At 43.4% G+C, this 21,061-nt stretch overlaps 1 protein-coding gene across 2 annotated transcripts in view; it reads left to right on the plus strand.

The window, feature by feature from the left end:
- Nucleotides 1-20,248, plus strand: part of sema4bb (sema domain, immunoglobulin domain (Ig), transmembrane domain (TM) and short cytoplasmic domain, (semaphorin) 4Bb) — a 65,560-nt gene extending 45,312 nt beyond the window's left edge. For both annotated transcript variants that reach the window (XM_078795804.1, XM_058089725.2), the window contains exons 6-15: nt 2,642-2,753; nt 2,999-3,115; nt 5,879-6,036; nt 10,471-10,652; nt 11,559-11,709; nt 11,799-12,009; nt 12,104-12,219; nt 13,313-13,470; nt 14,066-14,157; nt 15,668-20,248. In XM_078795804.1, the coding sequence (XP_078651930.1) occupies nt 2,642-2,753; nt 2,999-3,115; nt 5,879-6,036; nt 10,471-10,652; nt 11,559-11,709; nt 11,799-12,009; nt 12,104-12,219; nt 13,313-13,470; nt 14,066-14,157; nt 15,668-16,437 (2,067 nt within the window). In that variant the 3' untranslated portion in view covers nt 16,438-20,248. The remainder of the gene's footprint in view (nt 1-2,641; nt 2,754-2,998; nt 3,116-5,878; nt 6,037-10,470; nt 10,653-11,558; nt 11,710-11,798; nt 12,010-12,103; nt 12,220-13,312; nt 13,471-14,065; nt 14,158-15,667) is intronic.
- Nucleotides 20,249-21,061: the final 813 nt, after the last annotated feature.

Genomic DNA, 21,061 nt, shown 5'->3' on the forward strand with positions numbered 1-21,061 from the left:
TCGTCATGCTAGTTGTTGGCTTATAACTCCATTAACTAATTGTATTCACTGCAACAAAAATGATATCTAATGAAGATTGAAATCTAGGTACAAGATTTTTTTACAGTACAAAAATCTGAGCTATATTACTTAAAATTAAAAAAATAATCTAGTATAGTAATACTATAGATATATATCAATATATATGAAAATATATATAAATAATCCAAAATAAGAATATTGGTAACAAAAACATTTTCCAGCTTCTTTATTCAAGCCTCAATATCATTGATTCCTCCCCTGCTCTTGTCCTCCTCTTGCCCTCGTCTTTTGGGGTCCCGCAGGGTTCAATTCTAGAGCCTCTCCTTTTTTTCTTCATATGTACTACCTATGGGCTTTTATCAAACAAGACTAGATTATTCTAATTCACTTTATCTTGCAGGTAGTCACTCTGCCCTATATTGTCTCCAGTTGGCTCAAAATTCAGTCGCCGTTTTTTAACCAGCACTCGGAAATATGAGCACATTACCCCTGTTTTGAGGTTTCCAAGAAACCCTCAATTTCTGCTGCCGTTCACAAAATTTCTGTCCGTGCAAGCGTTTTTTTCCGCTTCCAAGAGAGATTTCTGCAAATAAAAACAAAACATTTGATGTCAAAACTTTAGACATATTAAAATGAATACATCGCAATGTGCAGACAGGCTTTCAGATAGAATTGGTTGCTTGTAGACACACTGTACGTTCTGGTTAACGGCCCTTTTTGCACATCTCTGATAGGCTGCACACAATTTTAAACAGGACCGCTCTGCTGTGTAAAAAAAAAAAAAAGGTAAAAAATCTTCCACTGTATATGGGAGCAGCTCACTTGCAACATTTTCTTCAACTTTGGAGGTTCTGTAGTGTCTAGTTTTCTGTTTCCACCCTTTTTCTCCCCCTATTGCCATTCGAGCATGACAAAACCCTGCTGAGGCAATTTAGCCTGACAAGTCAACAGTGGTGGTACAAGATGTGTGTGTGTGTGTGTGTGTGTAGTTTCTAGCAGCAGTAGATGTGTTTATCTAGCAGAGAAGCACGTTGGGAGATGGTAGCTAGCAGCGGGGCGACATTAACGTCAAACTTTCCCCCCCCTGCTTTTGACGTCAAAGTGGAACAATACTAACAACACAGGACGCCTCCATTGAACGGCACTTGGCAGGACTTGAACCGGGGGATGGGGTGCAGGCTCGTCATGTGTTGACACAGTGCAGGACGCCGCGTCAGACGCAGAACAGTGGATGTTTATTTTTATAGCCCACAGAAATGCTTTTGGACAGCCAGTCAGGACATTGAACATTGTCACTGACATGTATTTAGACCAGGGGTCTCAATCACGCGGCCCGCGGGCCAAATGTGGCCCGCAGGACACTAGTTTGAGGCCCCCGCCTTGATATGAAAGTTTAATGTTAGTGCGGCCCGCGCAACTTTGATATGGATGCTGTATGGTATCATGTACCCAGAAAAAATTATTACGTTTGATTAATGTTCATGTTAAAGGTTAAATAACTGTTAACAGTTATCCTCCCTATATGTGTGGAAGTGGTAAGTTTTTGGCTATTTAAGTTTAAAGGAAATAACTTGAAGGCTACCGTTTAGGTCGCTAGCTCTCTAGTTTGCGAGTTAGCATGTGTCTCAAGACCCTGCAGTTACGCAATATGTTGTAAATAAAAAGAGTATAAATGTGACTATAGTCGTGTTTTGTCATGTCTACAGGGCTCTAATAATGCTTTGTTCATTTTAATCTGAAAAAAATAATTTGTCTACCCACCAACTATATGTGGTTTCTTAAGTTTTTATTATTTGCAGTTTTATTATTATTATTATATTTATTTATTACTGATTGATTGATTTTCTTTATTCTTGATTTGTTTATTTATTTTTCATCTTATTTTGTGCAGAAAAATAAAAAGTAAGATATTTGAGAACAGTGGAATGTTTTATCAGAGCTTTTCTTGTAGAAAATCAGAACCAAAGCAGATTTATTTTTCCGTTTTTAATAAATGCGTTTTTTTTGTTGGTATTTTTGGGGAAAACCTGATGCGGCCCAGTCTCACTCAGACTCTAGCTCCAGTGGCCCCCAAGTAAATTGAGTTTGAGACCCCTGATTTAGAAGCTAATTAGACGAGGACTGTGAAAGACCTGCTTGCCTTGAGATGACTGCAAGCTGCTCGAGGCAGATGGCCACTCCACAAAGAGCCTTCATAGCTCTTTCAGCAGATGTTTACTCATTTTGTGGGCTCTGTGAGATCTGTTTATTTTGTGGCTATTAGTAAGTAGAATATAACGTAAATGTGTTGACATAATGTAAACACTCAATCCACTGGAAAAAAACGCATAAAACCCATTTTGCTATTGTGCATTACTGCCATCTACAGGACTGGAGTGCACTCACCTCATTTGACTTAGTTCCAACATGAATATTTGGGTAATATCTCCTGCCTGTCTTACTAAGCCGGGGCATTAAAGACCACTTGTCTCACAATTACAACCATATGTGTCGCAAATGTGTGCACACTCCCAGAAAGTCAATAAGACCCGGAAGGCACTGAGGTCATTGTTATTAGCATGACACACACACACACATACACACACGTAACCTATGACACATTTGCTGTTTGCTGCCACAGAACACGTCGACATTCACCATGGCGAGGGATGACGCCGGTGAGGTGGTGATGGAGGACGGGCGCAGCCGCTGCCCTTTTAATCCCGAGTACAAATCCACTGCCATCATCGTTGGTGTGTACTCTAAAACATTTATTCTATGTATTGTTGTCTGCTGCTGAAGACTTTGATTCAGTAATGAATCATCGCTCGGCTATTGTTTGTTTTCTGCTATCAGTGTATAATAATGAGCTGCTAATAACTGCAAGAAACCACTCGGCTAATCCGCCACTTTACACTAATACTAGCATATCATTTTCTTTGTAATGGATTATAAAAGAATCCGTTTTAACAAGTTCTTTTTCAAATGTATTTTTCAGATGGTGAATTGTACACGGGCACGGTCAGCAACTTCCAAGGGAATGAGCCGGTTATTTATAAAAGTTTGGGGCAAGGAACGGCACTAAAGACGGAAAACTCTTTAAAATGGCTACAAGGTAAACTCATCTTCCATCATATCACATCATATACTTTATTTTTCCCTACTTTCCCTACACATAAAAATAATTTATTGAGGTTTTGTACAATATTTACAAGCTTTACTTTTACTCGTTCAATCCCAGCCATTTTTCAAAAGTTTTTTGATGATTCGGACTGATTTTTCGAGGCATGTTCAAGCACGTTTTTCAGTAAAAATCCAATATTTTTTCATTATAAAACATTGTTAACTGTACAGGCAAGGTTTTAAGTCACCCATTGATGATATTTGACAGACATGTAATGCACAGGGAATAAGATGGTGTTTGCAGAGGGATTAGTGACTCCTAGTGGTATTTTATAGGTATTGCTGGTATTGCTCATTCATTCATTTCCTACCGCTTATCCTCACGAGAGTCGCAGGGGGGTGCTGGAGCCTATCCCAGCTGTCTTCGGGCGAGAGGCGGGGTACACCCTGGACTGGTCGCCAGCCAATCACAGGGCACATATAGACAAACAACCATTCACACTCACATTCATACCTATGGAGAATTTGTGAACATGTTTTTGGAATGTGGGAGGAAACCGGAGTACCCGGAGAAAACCCACGCATGCACGGGGAGAACATGCAAACTCCACACAGAGATGGACAAGGGTGGAATTGAACCCTGGTCTCCTAGCTGTGAGGTCTGCGCGCTAGCCACTAGACCGCCGTGCTGCCTATTATAGCATTTTATTAATCAAAAATATTTACACAGGGCACATATAGACAAACAACCATTCACACTCGCATTCATACCTATGGACAATTTGGAGTCGCCAATTAACCTAGCATGTTTTTGGAATGTGGGAGGAAACCGGGGAGAACTTGCAAACTCCACACAGAGATGGCAGAGGGTGGAATCGAACTCGGGTCACTTGGCTGCATGGCCTTCGCGCTAACCACTCGCCCACCGTGCAGCTAATACATATTGTGTGGTGTATAATTTGGGTATTTACATGACTATCTGCTTGGTAAGATATCTAATGACTTCCTTATTGTAGACACAACCAGACCCTTCCATTTCAGGCTCTATGGTTATCATCACATTGATCCTCTTTGCCAGCACTGATAACCTACTGTAAAATACACTTCATCCTCTCGATGTGATGATTAAGGCCTTTTCCCCCCCATAAACCTGTGGTTGATATTCCTTTATCATCTACTAAGTACGCAGCCGAGTGGGCCAGGTTAGAAGAGTAGTGCTCATTAGCAAGCCCCGGTTACAACTAATACATGCAGAGAGGACAAGCGCTCTTAGATTGCAGGGGCCGACTTTTATCGGCCGCCACACATGCACTTCATGAAGCGCTCTGGCACAGTACTCCGTGGACGATTAAGACCCCCTCTTGTATTTGGATCTGGAGGTAATTCATGCTGATGAGACATCTGAGTGCAATTACACCAAGGGTTTAGCTTGATCTACTCTCCCAGGACGGACTTCTTCTACATTTAAAGCAGGGGTGTTGAAACTTTTTAATAAAATCAAAGGATGTGGAGCGCCATTTTTATATTTAAAATGTTCTAAAAAGGGCGGCACGGCAGACAAGTGGTTAGCGGGCAGACCTCACAGCTAGGAGACCAGGGTTCAATTCCACCCTTGGCCATTTCTGTGTGGAGTTAGCATGTTCTCCCCGTGCATGCGTGGGTTTTCTCCGGGTACTCCGGTTTCCTCCCACATTCCAAAAACATGCTAGGTTAATTGGCGACTCCAAATTGTCCATAGGTATGAATGTGAGTGTGAATGGTTGTTTGTCTATATGTGCCCTGTGATTGGCTGGCGACCAGTCCAGGGTGTACCCCGCCTCTCGCCCGAAGACAGCTGGGATAGGCTCCAGCACCCCCGCGACCCTTGTGAGGAAAGCGGTAGAAAATGAATGAATGAATGAATGAATATAATATTTGGCTACCTTATTCATTGTTATTAATAATTATTTTGAATATGACATCAGATTGGCTGCACGGCGAACAAGTGGTTAGCGCGCAGGCCACACAGCTAGGAGACCCGAGTTAGATTCCACCCTCAGGTGGCAGGTGAAACATTGCAATTATGTATAATATGATTAATACCGGGCTGCACGCTGGAAAAAACGGTTAGCGAAGGCCTCACAGCAAGGAGGCCCGAGTTTGATTCCACCCTCGGCCATCTCTGTGTGGAGTTTGCATGTTCTCCCCTGTGCATGCGTGGGTTTTCTCCGAGTACTCCGGTTTCCTCCCACATTCCAAAAACATGCTAGGTTAATTGGCGACTCCAAATTGTCCATAGGTATGAATGTGAGTGTGAATGGTTGTTTGTCTATATGTGCCCTGTGATTGGCTGGCCACCAGTCCAGGGTGTACCCCGCCTCTCGCGCAAAGACAGCTGGGATAGGCTCCAGCACCCCCGCGACCCTCGTGAGGATAAGCGGTAGAAAATGAATGAATGAATGTATGTTCTAAAAAGACTCAAACCAGTCCAATATACATACACTATGAATCCAAGGTATTCAAGATGGAGCTCGTGGGCTGTTTGTGGCATGTAGCTTGTTTAAATAAAATTAAACAAATACTCCAAAAATGGGGGAAAGAGCATAAAGAAAGAATGTAATAATAATACGCTTTCTGTTTAGGATATGTTGACTTACATCGGATGAGTTTTAGCAGGTTTAATAAACAAAAGATGAAGAATGTTGTGGAAAAAAGTTTGTGCCCCCTCCATTGTTGTCTATGAAGGTGATACACAATGACACCTTTTCCCCGACAGATCCGCTCTTTGTTGGTTCGGCTTACATCGAGGAGAGTCAGCCAATAGGGAACCCTGTGGGCGACGACGACAAGATTTACTTCTTCTTCAGTGAGGCGGGAAAGGAATTTGACTTCTTTGACAACACCATTGTGTCGAGGATCGCTCGCGTGTGCAAGGTAAGAGGAAGACACCTGGCTGGCTGCACATACAAAAAAAAGAAAAAAAAAACCTCAACGGGCTTGCCTTTGTCTATAAGCAGGGTACAGTTGGTTGTCAGAATGAGGTGGGACGCTCCCACGTTAAGACATGTGGACGTTTGTCATGGTGATGGAAATACTGCATCACATGCTGTACAAACTTGTTTTTAACACGTTTAGTTTCCCTGCCTGTGAATCATCTTCACCGCCCTCTTTCCTCCTCCCTGCAACGTCATCAGCTCCACCACCTGCACTCCCATTCTTGTTATTATTACCTCCACCAAGGACATAGTAGACGAGAGGTACTGCTTTCACTCCTGTTGGCAGGATGAGATAAAAAAACCCAGCACTAGCAAGGCTTGTACTGTTATAGGAAATCACACAATGGGTACAATGGGCTGCATGGTAGACAGGTGGTTAGCGCACAGGCCTCACAGCTAGGAGACCATAGTTCAATTCCTACCCCAGCTGTCTTCGGGCGAGTGGCGGAGTACACCTTGGACTGATTGCCAGCCAATCACAGGGCACATATAGACAAACAACCATTCACACTCACATTCATACCTATGGACAATTTGGAGTGGCCAATTAACCTAGCATGTTTTTGGAATGGGGGAGGAAAACCGGAGTACCCGGAGAAAACCCACGCATGCACAGGGAGAACATGCAAACTCACACAGAGATGGCCGAGGGTGGGATTGAACTCCGGTCTCCTAGCTGTGAGGTCTGCGCGCTAACCACTTGACTCCCGTGCATTTGGCTACCTTATTCATTGTTATTAATAATTATTTTTAATATGTCATTAGCTCAGCTACACGGCGGACGAGTTCAATTCCACCCACGGCAATCTCTGTGTGGAGTTTGCATGTGTTGGTTTTCTCCGGTTTCCTCCCACATTCCAAAAACATGCTAGGCGACTAGCGACTCCAAATTGTCCATAGGTATGAATGTGAGTGTGAATGGTTGTTTGTCTATATGTGCCCTGTGATTGGCTGGCGACCAGTCCAGGGTGTACCCCGCCTCTCGTCCGAAGACAGCTGGGATAGGCTCCAGCACCCCCCGCGAGCGACCCTTGTGAGGATAAGCGGTAGAAAATGAATGAATGGCTGGAAATCCTACCAACCTATGGTGACTGCCTGAAGAGTTAAATGTTCTTCCACGAGACGGCAGCAGGTACTTTAACTAATTCATGTGCAGTTGCAAATGTGAAAAGGTAGAAAGGTAGTTTAATCTTTGTTTTTGGTATACTATATCATATACATCACAATACTCTGTGTGCCTTGAAAGATCAGTCAAAATCATCCAAAATGGCCGGTAATGATAACGACTGCTTTTGTAACATGGCTGGGATTGAATGAGTTAACACAGTAAGAACACACAACACAGTAAGAATGTAAAACATGTGCCTTGACTCAGTAAAGGTTGGGAAACACTGAATTAGAGGATGTCCGGTGGGACACATTGTGGTAGTCTACAACCATGCAATATTCAACGTTGGCTTTGCCACAATACAAATGAACCACTGGACTGTCCGGCCTGTCATCATTGAATCGCTGTAACTTCCCACTTGTATCGCACTCTTTTCACTTTGTCATCAGCACAGCGAAATAGCCGCCATGCTTTTTGGTTTTTTTTGTACACATGCATTCAGCCTTCATCATCATTCAGCCTGTTGTTCACCAGGGGCGCTAACGTGTGCAGTGGCTGGGGCGGGGAGGAGGCGGGGGGGGGGCAGCGTGTAATCTTAAGTGACAGCTTAATGACTCGTTCTTGCAAGGCTTTTGGAACCAGCCGAGCGCCTCCTGGGTTCTATATATGGAGATGACTTGGTGAAAGAGCCCAAACTGTGGCTGCCTGCTGCAGATGAACTGTGCACTCTTGGTCCTTCAGAAGGCTTTTGATTGCACTGGAGGCCGCGTGTGTTCATGCAGGTGCTCGATTTCATCCTCCTGTGCTTAACTAATCAATGCATAGCATAGTAATGCTCCTTTAGTTTAGCATTTGCTACACATTGTCTCTCTGTTTTTAACAGTGTTTATTTCATCTTGGTAGACCCGCCCCCCCTCCCTAAGTGCAGACTGCGCTGTGTCTGCTCTAAGATAAAGCGCACCATATTTGACGGTTTCCCACCGTGTTCCTACTACTGTTTTGCTTTGCCCTGCCAAGTCATTTTGCTTCCGACTTGTTGTCCTATCCAATATGTCCTCCTCCCTTCCTCCTGCCCGCTCACTCTTTCCTGTGTTTATTCAGGTGTGCACACTGAGGGGGTGTAGATTAAGTACTAAAGCTTTAGAGTGACGCAAAAGATCCAGAACAGCCAAATACAAAATAATGTAACATGGATTGGTTATTTACTGTAGATATAGTACATGAACAGGAAGTTTATTCTAGTTCCATTACACACTGTATGACCGTTTATAAGTATGTGCTCTATTGATCATTGTAGATCGTTCCATTGACAACCTCCACTAGGTTATGCTATACTACACATTTTGGTATTGCTCCATTCATTCATTTTCTACCACTTATCCTCACAAGGGTTGCGTGGGTGCTGGAGCCTATCCCAGTTGTCTTCAGGCGAGAGGCGGCGTACATTCATACCTATGGACAATTTGGAGTCGCCAATTAACCTAGCATGTTTTTGGAATGTGGGAGGAAACCGGAGTCCCCGGAGCAAACCACAGGGAGAACATGCAAACTCCACATAGAGATGGCCAAGCGTGGAATTGAACTCTCATAGCTGTGAGGCCTGCGCGCTAACGCCCGCCCCGTCCGCTGTGCAGCCCTTTTCAATCATACACGAGCAAAAGAGAATTCAACCACGGTACAATAAAACAAAAATAAAGTAAAAATTTTAGCCTATCCCAGCTGTCTTCGGGCGAGAGGCGGGGTACACCCTGGACTGGTCGCCAGCCAATCACAGAGCACATATAGACAAACAACCATTCACACTCACATTCATACCTATGGACAATTTGGAGTCGCCAATTAACCTAGCATGTTTTTGGAATGTGTGTGGGAGAACGGGGAGAACATGCAAACTCCACACAGAGATGGCCGAGGGTGGAATTGAACTCCGGTCTTCTAGCTGTGAGGCCTGTACGCTAACCACTCGCTAACCACAAATGTATAAATAATAATAATAATGATCCAAAGTTGGCGTGGTAGTTTGGTTTGTGCTTTGACCAATGAGATGAGTTTGACACACCTGCCATCTATTGGTCTAACACGTATATTACAATGTTTCCTGTCATTTTTGCAGCTCTGTAAGAATTACACAAAATGGTAAATGTGTTTTCATGCAAATATGACACGAGAGGCGCAGTAATGTTGCATATTTTTGTATGTGTGGGGTGAGTTGCGGCATGTAAAAACTGAAGTACTCAGCAACAACAGCAATGGACAGCTGAGAGAGCAAGAATGCGGCCCATCTCATTATCGCAGCTAGGCTACTAGCGCCCTCTAATTGGCTCCCCAAGCCTGCAGCAGTCCCACAAGGCTTCATTCACCTAAGAACATTGTTCATATTTAAGAGCTCACAAGTTTTTTTGTTAGCATCTTGTCATCTCTGCTTCTTCTCTTGTAAGGGAGTTCAGGGTTATGGAAGCTGTAAACGCTGCTGCATCTGCAAGCTGTCTTGAGATTACCCTGTTTGGGTTCCTCCTCTGTGTATTTGTTTTACTTTACGCAGCGGGCTTTTTGATGATTACCAGTCCACAGCAAGGTTTGTCTGATAAGTGTTTATGTGGAGATTCGCAGGCTACGTTAAATCTTAGGGGAGAAGTGAGGCGGGATCCCAAAGCAGTAATTAATATCCCGGCTTTGTTTACGATTGTGCTATGCTGTCTCCTTTAAGAGACAACTGGAGCTTTGAACTCAAAAGGGGACCCACATAATCTTCTTATTTTAACAATTCTACATAGTGTTTCAACTTTTCTCATACAGGGACGTATACCGAAAAATAGAATTTGACACATTTTTTTGCATTAAAGATACTAAAAACAATTCAATGGTGGCCATAAAATTTATTCTCATTTATCACGGGTGTTTAGTTCCAGTAGGACTCAATATTCCGTATTAATAATAAAATATTTTCATAGTTATGCCATAGAAAATCTGTTTCCGATCTTCTAAATATAGTTTTTAACATTATTGTTTAACATATAGTCAGAAAAAAATAGCCATATTAGACATAAATACCATAGCAAAATAAGAGTAAATAAGCCATTTAAGATGTAAATAAAACTCCAGCAGTGTCACAGTAAATGTATTCCCCCTGGAAACTAGTGACAAGTCTTTGCTTTGTTGCGGTCCATATTTATTTGTGTCAGGCCGCCACAAATAAATGAATGTATGGGAAACGCTGACTGGGTCGTGTCCTTGTCTGACGTGCCTATTTATACTCGTTTCCAGGGCGACAGAGGGGGCGAGCGGGTGCTGCAGAAGAAATGGACCACTTTCCTGAAGGCCCAGCTCCTGTGCTCCCTCCCAGACGACGGCTTCCCTTTCAACATCCTCCAGGACATGTTTGTCCTGAAGCCCACGGGAGACGGCTGGGAGAGCACCGTTTTTTATGGCGTCTTCACGTCACAGTGGTATGAGATGAACGTATATTTCTATTTACCTTATTGGGAATGAAGACGATATTTTGCAGCGGATTGATACACGTGCATGAGTCTCATTAATGTCTATGACATATTTTTTGTTATCATGTCCACAATATTGGGTAATACGAGTGTGAAGGTGACTATAGGGGTGTTAGTTTATGTCTAGAGGGCTCTAATAAAGTAAAAAAAAACATACAGTATTAAAAGGTTGTAAACAGATTTTTAATGCTCTCATTCATTCATTTTCTACCGCTTATTTTCATGAGGGTCACGGGCGTGCTGGAGCCTACCCCAGCTGTCAGGGGTACACCCTGGACTGGTCGCCAGCCAATCACAGCGCAATTTTCAATTCTCTACCTACGAAAATATTTTATTGATAAATAAGGAATCCTAGGCTGCACGGTGGGCGAGTGATTAGCATGCAGACCTCACAGCTAGGAGACCAGGGTTAAATTCCACCCTCGGCCATCTCTGTGTGGAGTTCATGTTCTCCCCGTGCATGCGTGGGTTTTCTCTGGGTACTCCGATTTCGTCCCACATTCCAAAAATGTTAATTGGCGACTCCAAATTGTCCATAGGTATGAATGTGAGTGTGAATGGTTGTTTGTCTATATGTGCCCTGTGATTGGCTGGCGACCAGTCCAGGGTGTACCCCGCCTCTCGCCCGAAGACAGCTGGGATAGGCTCCAGCATCCCTGCAAGGATAAGCAGTAGAAAATGAATGAAAAAGGAATCCTATTTCATGGAAAGCCACTTATCACGATCAGGTCTGGAACCAATTAACCATAATAATTGATGATTTCCATCATCAGGCATATATATGGACACTTATAAACATTATGATTCATGATGAGTCACTTCTGTCTAATAGGGAACCTTTAACTGTGTTGACAGGTATAAAGGAGCATCAGGCAGCTCGGCAGTGTGCGCCTTCACGATGGCACAAGTAGAGCGAACCTTCAGTGGGCGGTACCGACAGGTCAACAGAGAGACTCAGCAATGGTTCACCTACAACCACCCTGCACCAGAACCACGGCCTGGAGCGGTGAGTGGAGCATTCTCCGCTTATTTTTTAAGCCTTGGAAATGTCAGTTCACGATTAATTTCTCTTCTGTCTATTCCACACCAACGCAGTGCGTGACCAACCATGCCAGGCAAATGGGAATTCAGTCGTCTTTGCACATGCCTGACAAGGTGCTGAACTTTGTCAAGGACCATTTCCTGATGGACAGTGTGATACGAAGCGCCCCTTTGCTGCTGAAACGCAGCGTGCGCTACACACAGATCGCCGTGCACAAGATCCAAGGCATGGAGAGGGCGTACGACGTGCTCTTTATCGGAACGGGTGAGCAAAAAAAAAAAAAATACACACTTGTATCTTTATTTCCATGAGGAAATCAATGAAAGTTGTTACTGTTTTGCTCTGTGTTGTTACCCAGATGACGGCAAGCTCCACAAGGCCGTCAACGCCAACGACAAGATGCACATCATCGAGGAAATGATTCTCTTTCCTGACCCGCAGCCTGTCCAGCACATCGAACTGGATCCTCAGAGGGTAAATGATAACTCTCTGTCTCAGTGCTCGTAGATTCTAAACATTCATTTAAGACATAAAAAAAAAAAAAACGGCACAAGAGCTAAATTTACCCCAGCTCTCGCTGCCTGAAGACATTTCTCCCCACGGGGGCCATCCCGTCGAGTTTTCTTAAGAGTTATTTCACCATCTGGAGCAGAGTTTATGATCCTCTCTGGTGTTTTAGCTGTGGCTCAATTTCATTACCTTTCTTTCTTTATGACATAATGGCCTCTCCCAGAGCCGAAATGGACCCTTATCGAAGATGATATAATTCTAATAAAGTACGAGAGATGTTCCCATGTATTCTGACCTCTGAAAGACAAACAACCTAATCACATAATGTTTGTTTAATATATTTCTAGTAAAGACCGCCTTAATATAGACTGTTCCTGCGTGTGTGTGTGTGTGCCATTTTAATAGGAAAAGGCTGCGTGTCAGCCACTAGCCTCCGAGTTTGACCACCATGTGTTTTAACCGCAATTGAACTACTCTGCTGGCACCAAGCAAAAGCACATCTGGATAGATTTTACGCTCTATTTAGTTATAAAGTGGAACCTCGGTTAGCGTTATTTACCCCTTCCAGAAGGTCCAACTCAAACCAAAACATTCATTCATTTTCTACCGCTTATCCAATCACAGGGCACATATAGACAAACAACCATTCACACTCACATTCATACCTATGGACAATTTGGAGTCGCCAATTAACCTAGCATGTTTTTGGAATGTGGGAGGAAAACCGGAGTTCCCGGAAAAAAACCCACGCATGCACGGGGAGAACATGCAAACTCCACACAGAGATGGCTGAGTGTGGAATCGAACTCGGGTCTCCTAGTTGTGTGGCCTGCGTGCTAACCACTCATCCCCAAAACAAAACATTCATTCATTCAGTCATTCATTTTCTACTGCTTATCCTCACGAGGGTCGCGAGAGGTGCTGGAGCCTATCCCAGCTTTCTTCGGGCGAGAGGCGGGTACACTCTGGACTGGTCGCCAGCCAATCACAGGGCACATATAGACAAACAACCATTCACACTCACATTCATACCCACTGCCTCTTCCCCAACCCGCAGGGTCTGTTGTTTGTGTCATCCTACTCGGGCTTGGTGGAGGTCCCTGTGGCCAACTGCTCCAACTACCTGAGCTGTGGAGAGTGCGTCTTGTCCAGAGACCCCTACTGCGCTTGGACCGGGCGCCTGTGTCGTGACGTCAGGATGGCTCCTCCTGACAGGTACAATGCTGTCACCGTAGTGATTTGTAAAGCAAGATACGCTCAAAACAAAGCAAAGCAAAACCAAAACACAGTGTAGCATCTAACCTTGAAGACAATTCAATCTGCTGGTTATTAAAAACAACTTGTCCTATAGATATACTGTACATTGAAATGCTGTAATTTCCAGACTACAGTATGTTTATGACTTTCTAAATATGTTTTTTTAGCATAATTGGAGCCCTCTAGATATGTAATAGTTACCTTTACATTCCTATTATTCTTTGTTTACATCACATTGCACAGGCTACGAGCGCCACTAGCATAGCCAGCTCCCAAGCTAACTAGTTAGCCTCTCCAATTGACTTATTCTAAACTGTTTTAAGTGTTTAAGTGTTTTAAACAGAGTGGATAAGAAGGACAAAGAAGCCAAAAAAACGTACCACTTCCACACGGAATGAGAGGAAAACCTGTAAATCAAATTGACTAAAGTGTAATTGTCCATATTCCCAACTGCGTAGATCAACTACACTGACTGCGAGAGATGGCACAACAAGCCACTTCACCAAAGCTGCCGTGTTTATTTCTTTGGTCTCTCTGTCATGTTTTGTGTCAGCCACTGGCAGCAGGATGTGGAGGAGGCGGACACTTCATCCATCTGTAACAGGACGCTGTCCAGCCCCAGATCTGCTCGACCCACTGCTTCCCGTGAGTGCAAGTTGCCTGTTGATGGAAACTGGTGGCTTTTTTTTTATGAACATGGATCGGTTTGCAACAGAGGATGAAGTGGCTGGGATGAGTATCAGCACCTCCATGTTCAAGTCCATGGTTTTTGCCCGGAAAAAAGATGGAGTGTCATCTCCGGGTCGGGGATGAGATCATGGGTATTGTTCATTGAGGGGAGGATGGAACGTAGGATCGACAGGCGGTTTGGTACAGTGGCTGCAGTGATGCGGACTCTACCTCGGGTCCGTTGTGGTGAAGAGAGAGCTGAGCCAAAAGGCAAAGCTCTCAATTTACCGGCTGATCGATGTTCTTATCCTGACCTATGGTCATGATCTTTGGGTAGTGACTTAATGCACATTAGCCACGTTTACATGAGGACTTTCCGAATGGAATCTTTCCGAATGACCTTTCCGAAAGCAATGGTATACATGGAAAGGATATTCCAATCGCGTGTCTACATGCGCCGCTATAATCAACCAGAATAGTCAATGGGGCATACACAGTAAAACGTAAACACCAACATCACGTGATACCGACTTCCTCGAGTTTTTCTTCCACTTGTTGGAATAACTCCGTATTGCCAGTTTTTCGTTCGTCCAGTCTTGAAATTTAGTTTGGATCAAAAACAAACTTTCCGCAGCAGTCCAATGCCGATTGCTCGCCTCCATTTTTTTTTTAAATCGAAGAATGTCTCGAGCTACGTGTTACGTCATATCTCAGCATTTGCTGAAAGAACGCACCCGGGATAAATTTAAACAGGAAAAGATCAAATTCAATCTTGCTAATATTTTATAATTAAACTCAGCACATGTGTTTGTATAGATATGTATTTTCTTTTTTAATAAAATGGCGTATAGAAGGGTTTAGATTCTGTTCCACAGATGGCGCTAATGCACACGAAAGCTGCTTGCCAACCGCCAATAAACAACAGAAGAAGAAAAACACCACGAAGAAGAACGCAGTCTGACAACTTTCCGATTGAGCGAGTACAAGATACCTCAATCGGATTGGGGAAAGGAATATTCCACCCCTGGGAATCCGATTATATATTCATTCGGATTGGCACTTTTCTTTGGGAATGAGGTGTATACAAAGGTTACATTCTTTCCGTTTGAGCAAATAAGCCGAATGGAATTGGAATATTTGGGTCCATGTAAACATGGCGAATGACTGCAGAGGCATCTGGCATCTGGTAAGGATGCCTACTGGACGCCTCTGTGGTTTTCAGGGCCCGTCCATCCAGACCCAGAACATGTTAGCGAGACTATGTCTCTCAACTGGTCTGGGAACACCTCGGGAACCACCGAGAGGAGTTGGATGAAGTAACCAAGGAGAGGGAAGTCTAGGCTTCCCTGCATAGGTTTCTGCCCCCTGCGACCTGACCTGGGATTAGCAGTAGAAGATGAATAGATGGATGTTTTTTATTTCAAATGTAGCCATATTTGTAGTACATACTTATTGTTTTGTTTTTTTATACGTTTTTTTGGGCTAGGTGGCTCCCGTTGTCAGCTCATTACGGTCCCCGCCAACACATTCCGGGTCTTACCCTGCAAACTGCGCTCCAACCTGGCTCAGAGGAAGTGGCGCTACAGCGACAGCGCCAGCCAGTTCCTTTACGCCACGCCCGAGGGCAGCCTAGTGGTGGTGGCGCAGGGCGACAAGATGGAGACGTACGAGTGTTGGTCAGAGGAGGAGAACTTCCGCCAGCTGCTAGCCAATTACTGTGTCAGGGCAGAGCCTCGCCAGGAAAGCACCACCATGATGGGTCACTCCCGGACGCCGCACATCAAACGCGTGGAGACCATGATCCTGCCCGGCGAGTCCCGCTCGGAGCAGATCCACACCAAGACCTACTGGAACGAGCTCATCGTGGTGTGCGCGTTGCTGGCTTTCTCCTTGGTGGTCTTCTCCTTGTTCGTCATCTACAGGAACCGCGACCACATGAAGTCCATGCTGAAGCAAGGCGAGTGTCCCAACATGCAGCAGAAGAAGCCGAGGATCGTGGGGAAGCCCACCGAGAGCCTGCCGCTCAACGGTAACACCATTCCCGTCTCCACCTCCGACCACAAGGGCTACCAGACGCTCAACGACAACTACATCTGCAGCACGCCCACTCGGGAGTCGTCGCCGGAGAGCAAGAGCTTCTCCGACGCGTCCGACAGGCGGCCTCTCAACGTGAAGGAGAGCCACGTGGAGTACTCGCCCACACTCCCCCGACCTCGGGTACGGTTAGGCTCAGAGATTAAAGACTCCATCGTGTGAGACGAGCGGGACCCCGACATATTTTTGTTTTGTTTTTTTCGATTTTGATCATCTTTGTTTGCCAGAGGAACGAGAAAGCAGCTCACAGCCGTTTCTTTTCACTCATTGCTTACAAAATGCGTGTGCGTGTGGGCTCGGACACTCGACGCTCTATCAGTATTTATGTCTTCATAGACTCCAGTAAAAGTCTACTGCCGAGGCCCCACAAAAGCCACCATTTCAGGTTCGAGGAGGATAAAAAAAAAATGGCGTGCGACGCAGTTTCACGATGACGGTGGATGATAGCAGATGAAGAACGAGGATGACTTCTTGACTGCGGAACTTCTTAACAGATACTACAGAGCACAAGGGATGCTGACAAGTGACTTTTACCTCCTGAATGTACGTCAAAAGTCTGTCTTATGCGCCAGTGAATGCACCACGGACCACTGGAGAAAGCGGCCACACTCTGTGACGTGACCTGCTGGTACTAAGTAAACATGATGTGATGAGACAGCCAAGAAGCAAACAAGGTAAGGGGGGGTTGGTCCACATCATTTTCAGGGTCGCACCAAATCATCACGTGCACTGTGCCAAAAAAAAAAAAATTGAACAAAAAAAAAAAAGCAACAAATAACGTCATTGTTTTGTCGAAATGCAATAGTGCCATTGTGTTGTGACCACCACTCCCGCCATCTTTGTTTTTAGCATCTGCAAAGCGCACTAAAAGGTCGAGGCACTAATAAAAACAAAATGTGATATGCGAGGTTGGATATTTTACTCGTAGACTGTTAGTTCAGAATTCTGGAATCTTTCTATTTAAAAAAAAAAAATGTTGGGGCACCAACCACTTAGGTACCAACCCAGAAAGACTAATATACTCTCTTGCTGTCTGTTTGTCTTCCTACACTAATATACTAAACAACACACACTACAAATAGCCTGATTCAGTAGAAAGCATCAAAATTGAAATGCGATTTTAGCGAGCTAGCTAGCTAGCCGGCGAAGCAATGTAGATCAACGCTGCTGCTCGGTATATGTCATATTTGCGTGGTTGCTTGTTGCTAGGCAGAATTTGCAATCAGTCCTTCCTCAAAGGTATAAAAATTTTGTTTTAATCTGGAAAAACAACAAAAGTACATTAAATAGTAAAGATTTTGAAGATTTACAGATATATTTTATTGGTCCCTATGCTATCCACTATGGTTTTCTCAGCGTTGCTGCCTCACACATCAGAAAAAGAGCAGGGAGAGTTGGCTCAAGACTCAAAAACTTGCCTATAAAGACTATGGTCTCCATCTCCTGGACTAGATTGGGCAGTAAAAAGCTGGTATTGGTTGAGGTTTCATCTGGAAAAACAACAAAAAATTGTTTCCCACAAGCTAAGATGGCCGAACAAATAAAAGAACACGACAAGGACTATGATAGAAATGTATTTACACGTCATTTAATCACATTGCTGCCTATTACATAGGAAGTATGCTCTCAGATGGTCTTATTATTCTTTACGTTACAAATTTTGGATAGTAACAATATGCCTGTCATGCTTACGGGGCAGAGGGGTCCACTGCCCCACAAATCCGAGACAGGACAGGGAGAGTCTGCAACAACAATAAAAAAAATCATAAAAACGCTGTTTTAATTATCGTGAGACACCTTTTCTATGATTTTATCAGGATGGAACGTTCCTGTTTCTACGGCAGTGTTGTAGAACAGCGCCACTGCTGGTTGCAACCAAGTATTGCACTCCATTTTGCCTGAAGCTTTTGCAAGGCACAATGACTCAATATAAAACCCTCCAGGTGTCATTTCTTCGATGCGTTTGGATGTCAATATGAAAGCACAAGTCGTCAGGGAGTTTGAATCCTCACAAGTCGTTTGCACACGTCACTAAAAATCAGTTTTCAATTAAAAAAAAAAAAATGCAACAACTCAGAAACCGGAAAGACAAACAGGGACCATGAAGAACACTATAAAGACTTAAAAACAAAAAAAGCCGACTTTTCCAAAGATGACAATACTATGTGTGACTCCATAAAGTACAATATGGAACCATCAGAGTTCCGTAAAGACTTAACGTATATATTTCACACTCCCTTCAACGCTGACAACTTAACCATTGCACAGCACAGCGCAAAATTGATCAGTGTTTATTTTTTTTGCCTTGATTGTATCTGTGCTTAATATTGTGTGTGTGTGTTTAAAGATGTGTTGTAGAGCTAGTACCCAGTGAACACTGATGACTTTTCTCCCTTCATGCTTTACTGCCTACATACACGATACCGCTAACGTCGTACCGAGCACACTGGCGGTTGTTGATCAAGCATATGAAAGCAGGAATGCTATCTAGCAAAGGGAAAAAAAAATATCGTAAAATAGGACCAGAACATTCTAAGTGGTTGACTACAGCATATTAGTATAATAATAGTAAAAAAAAATATGCATATTTAAGCAAAAAAAACTGCCTGAATTAAGCATTTTCATGCGTTAAAATAGTTAAATGCGCTAATATGAGTGTAAATATAACTATAGGGGTGTTATTTCATGTCTAGAGGGCTCTAATAATGTTTTAAACCACATTTAGAAAGTTGTAACTGTTTTGGAATTACCAAATTACAAATGTTTTTGATTTATACACAATCTTGGGCTGCACGGCGGCTGTGTGGTTAGCGATCCGGGTTCAATCCCACCTCTCGCCCAAAGAAAGCTGGGATAGGCTCCAGCACCCCCGCGACCCTCGTGAGGAAAAGCGGTAGAAAATGAATGAATGAATGAATTAATGAATGTTTTGTTTTGGGGATGAGTGGTTAGCACGCAGGCCACACAACTAGGAGACCCGAGTTCAATTCCACCCTCGGCCATCTCTGTGTGGAGTTTGCATGTTCTCCCTGTGCATGTGTGGGTTTTCTCCGGGTACTCCGGTTTCCTCCCACATTCCAAAAACATGCTAGGTTAATTGGCGACTCCAAATTGTCCATAGGTATGAATGTGAGTGTGAATGGTTGTTTGTCTATATGTGCCCTGTGATTGGCTGGGATTTGGTTGGTTAGCATTTCTCACCAACCCAGTAAAAATGGACTTGAGTGCCATTTTGGGGTACATGAAAACTATGAAAACAATATGGCGATTGTACCATGTCACCTAAAAAAAGAATGGCCTGCTTTCATATGCTTGACAACATCATTCAAAGGATGAAATACCTTTAGCTAGCACGTCGCTCTGCCTTGTTAGCCACGCCGTACTACCCAGCAGTGACATTGCCGCCAAAATAGCGTGACTGCGGAGAAAAGCTCCACGCTAACATTACCCGTAACACTGAGAGCTGCTCAAAGTGACATATTACCGTTGGACCTTAATTAACACTCATGCCAAAATCCTGTGTTGTATTTATTCATGACGAGCTTTTCATCAAAAAGCAATCCTGTCGTTTTGAGTAGCTCCTCGACATACTGTACTGGACATGAATGTAGCCACCTGGGTCGGCCTTCCCCTTCCCCTTCCCCTTCCCGTTCCCGTTCCCGAGTATTTAAGTTGAAACAGTCACATGACCAGCACATTAGAACTAACATTCATAACACAGTGCTCCAGTCAGCCTCTCATCCAACTAAACACCATAGTTGACTGAATAACAAAAGTAGACAAATGTGGTCTTGCCTGCATGATTTCCCTCTGTTTTTTCAATTATTATTTGTTGTGTAAATAATTGTGAACTGTACATTTTTTTTTGTATTATGGAGACAAATTGTGACTGTTGTTTTTATTATATTGTACATAAAAAGCACTTTATTTTAAAGTTTTTAAGATAAATGATTAAAATAAATGTTTTTGACAAGACATGTGTGTGTTTTTTTACTTGAATTTATATTATTTTTATTTGATATTTATGCAGAATTAATCAGTGTTTGCATTTGATTTATTTTTCCAGGCAGGTGACAGTGAAAAGCACACAATTCATCATAGGAATCAGTCATGTGTGAGCTTTAAGACGTTCTGCACCATTGGACCACCGTTAAGCAGAGGGAAAGCTATTTTTTTTGCCACATGCTTCTCTGATTGAACGTGCTTTATGTTCCTACAAAACTTTCCCAAAAGAAATATATAGAATAGAAATACATTGCCACATACAAGCAAAATAGCACTTACAGTATATAAAGTACATGTTTCTTCGGCTAAATAAACTCTACTGGTCTTTGCTGCCCCCTGGTGGTGAGCAACCACAATTCAGTATCCCGATAACGTCAACTTTGCAATATGTTTTGGCTAGCCATTATATGATTAAACTACTCACCCTTCAAAGACACCTGACAGTCCTAGCAACGGAGACGGAACCGGAAACAGTATTATCATAAGTGTTGCTCCAATTAATGTTACAGTTATCACTCGTTTATAGCGGTTAATTGGTTCCATAAGATTCAATGTGAATAAATGCCATATTTTCACACATGGAGCATAGAAAACCTGCTTATGACTCTCTAAATGTTGTTTTGATTTTATAACAGCCCTATAGACGTGAAATATATTACATTTACACTCCTTTTATTCATTGTTTACATCATATTGTGCAACTCTTGTGCAGGCTAGTGAGCACACAGTTAGCCTTAACTATATATTTTTTTCAAACATTTAGACACCAAAAACTTGCCGC

The sequence above is a fragment of the Doryrhamphus excisus genome, linkage group LG13, assembly GCF_037039965.1.
Source record: "Doryrhamphus excisus strain RoL-2023G ecotype Guam linkage group LG13, RoL_Dexc_Guam_v1.1, whole genome shotgun sequence".
NCBI classification, from domain to species: domain Eukaryota; kingdom Metazoa; phylum Chordata; class Actinopteri; order Syngnathiformes; family Syngnathidae; genus Doryrhamphus; species Doryrhamphus excisus.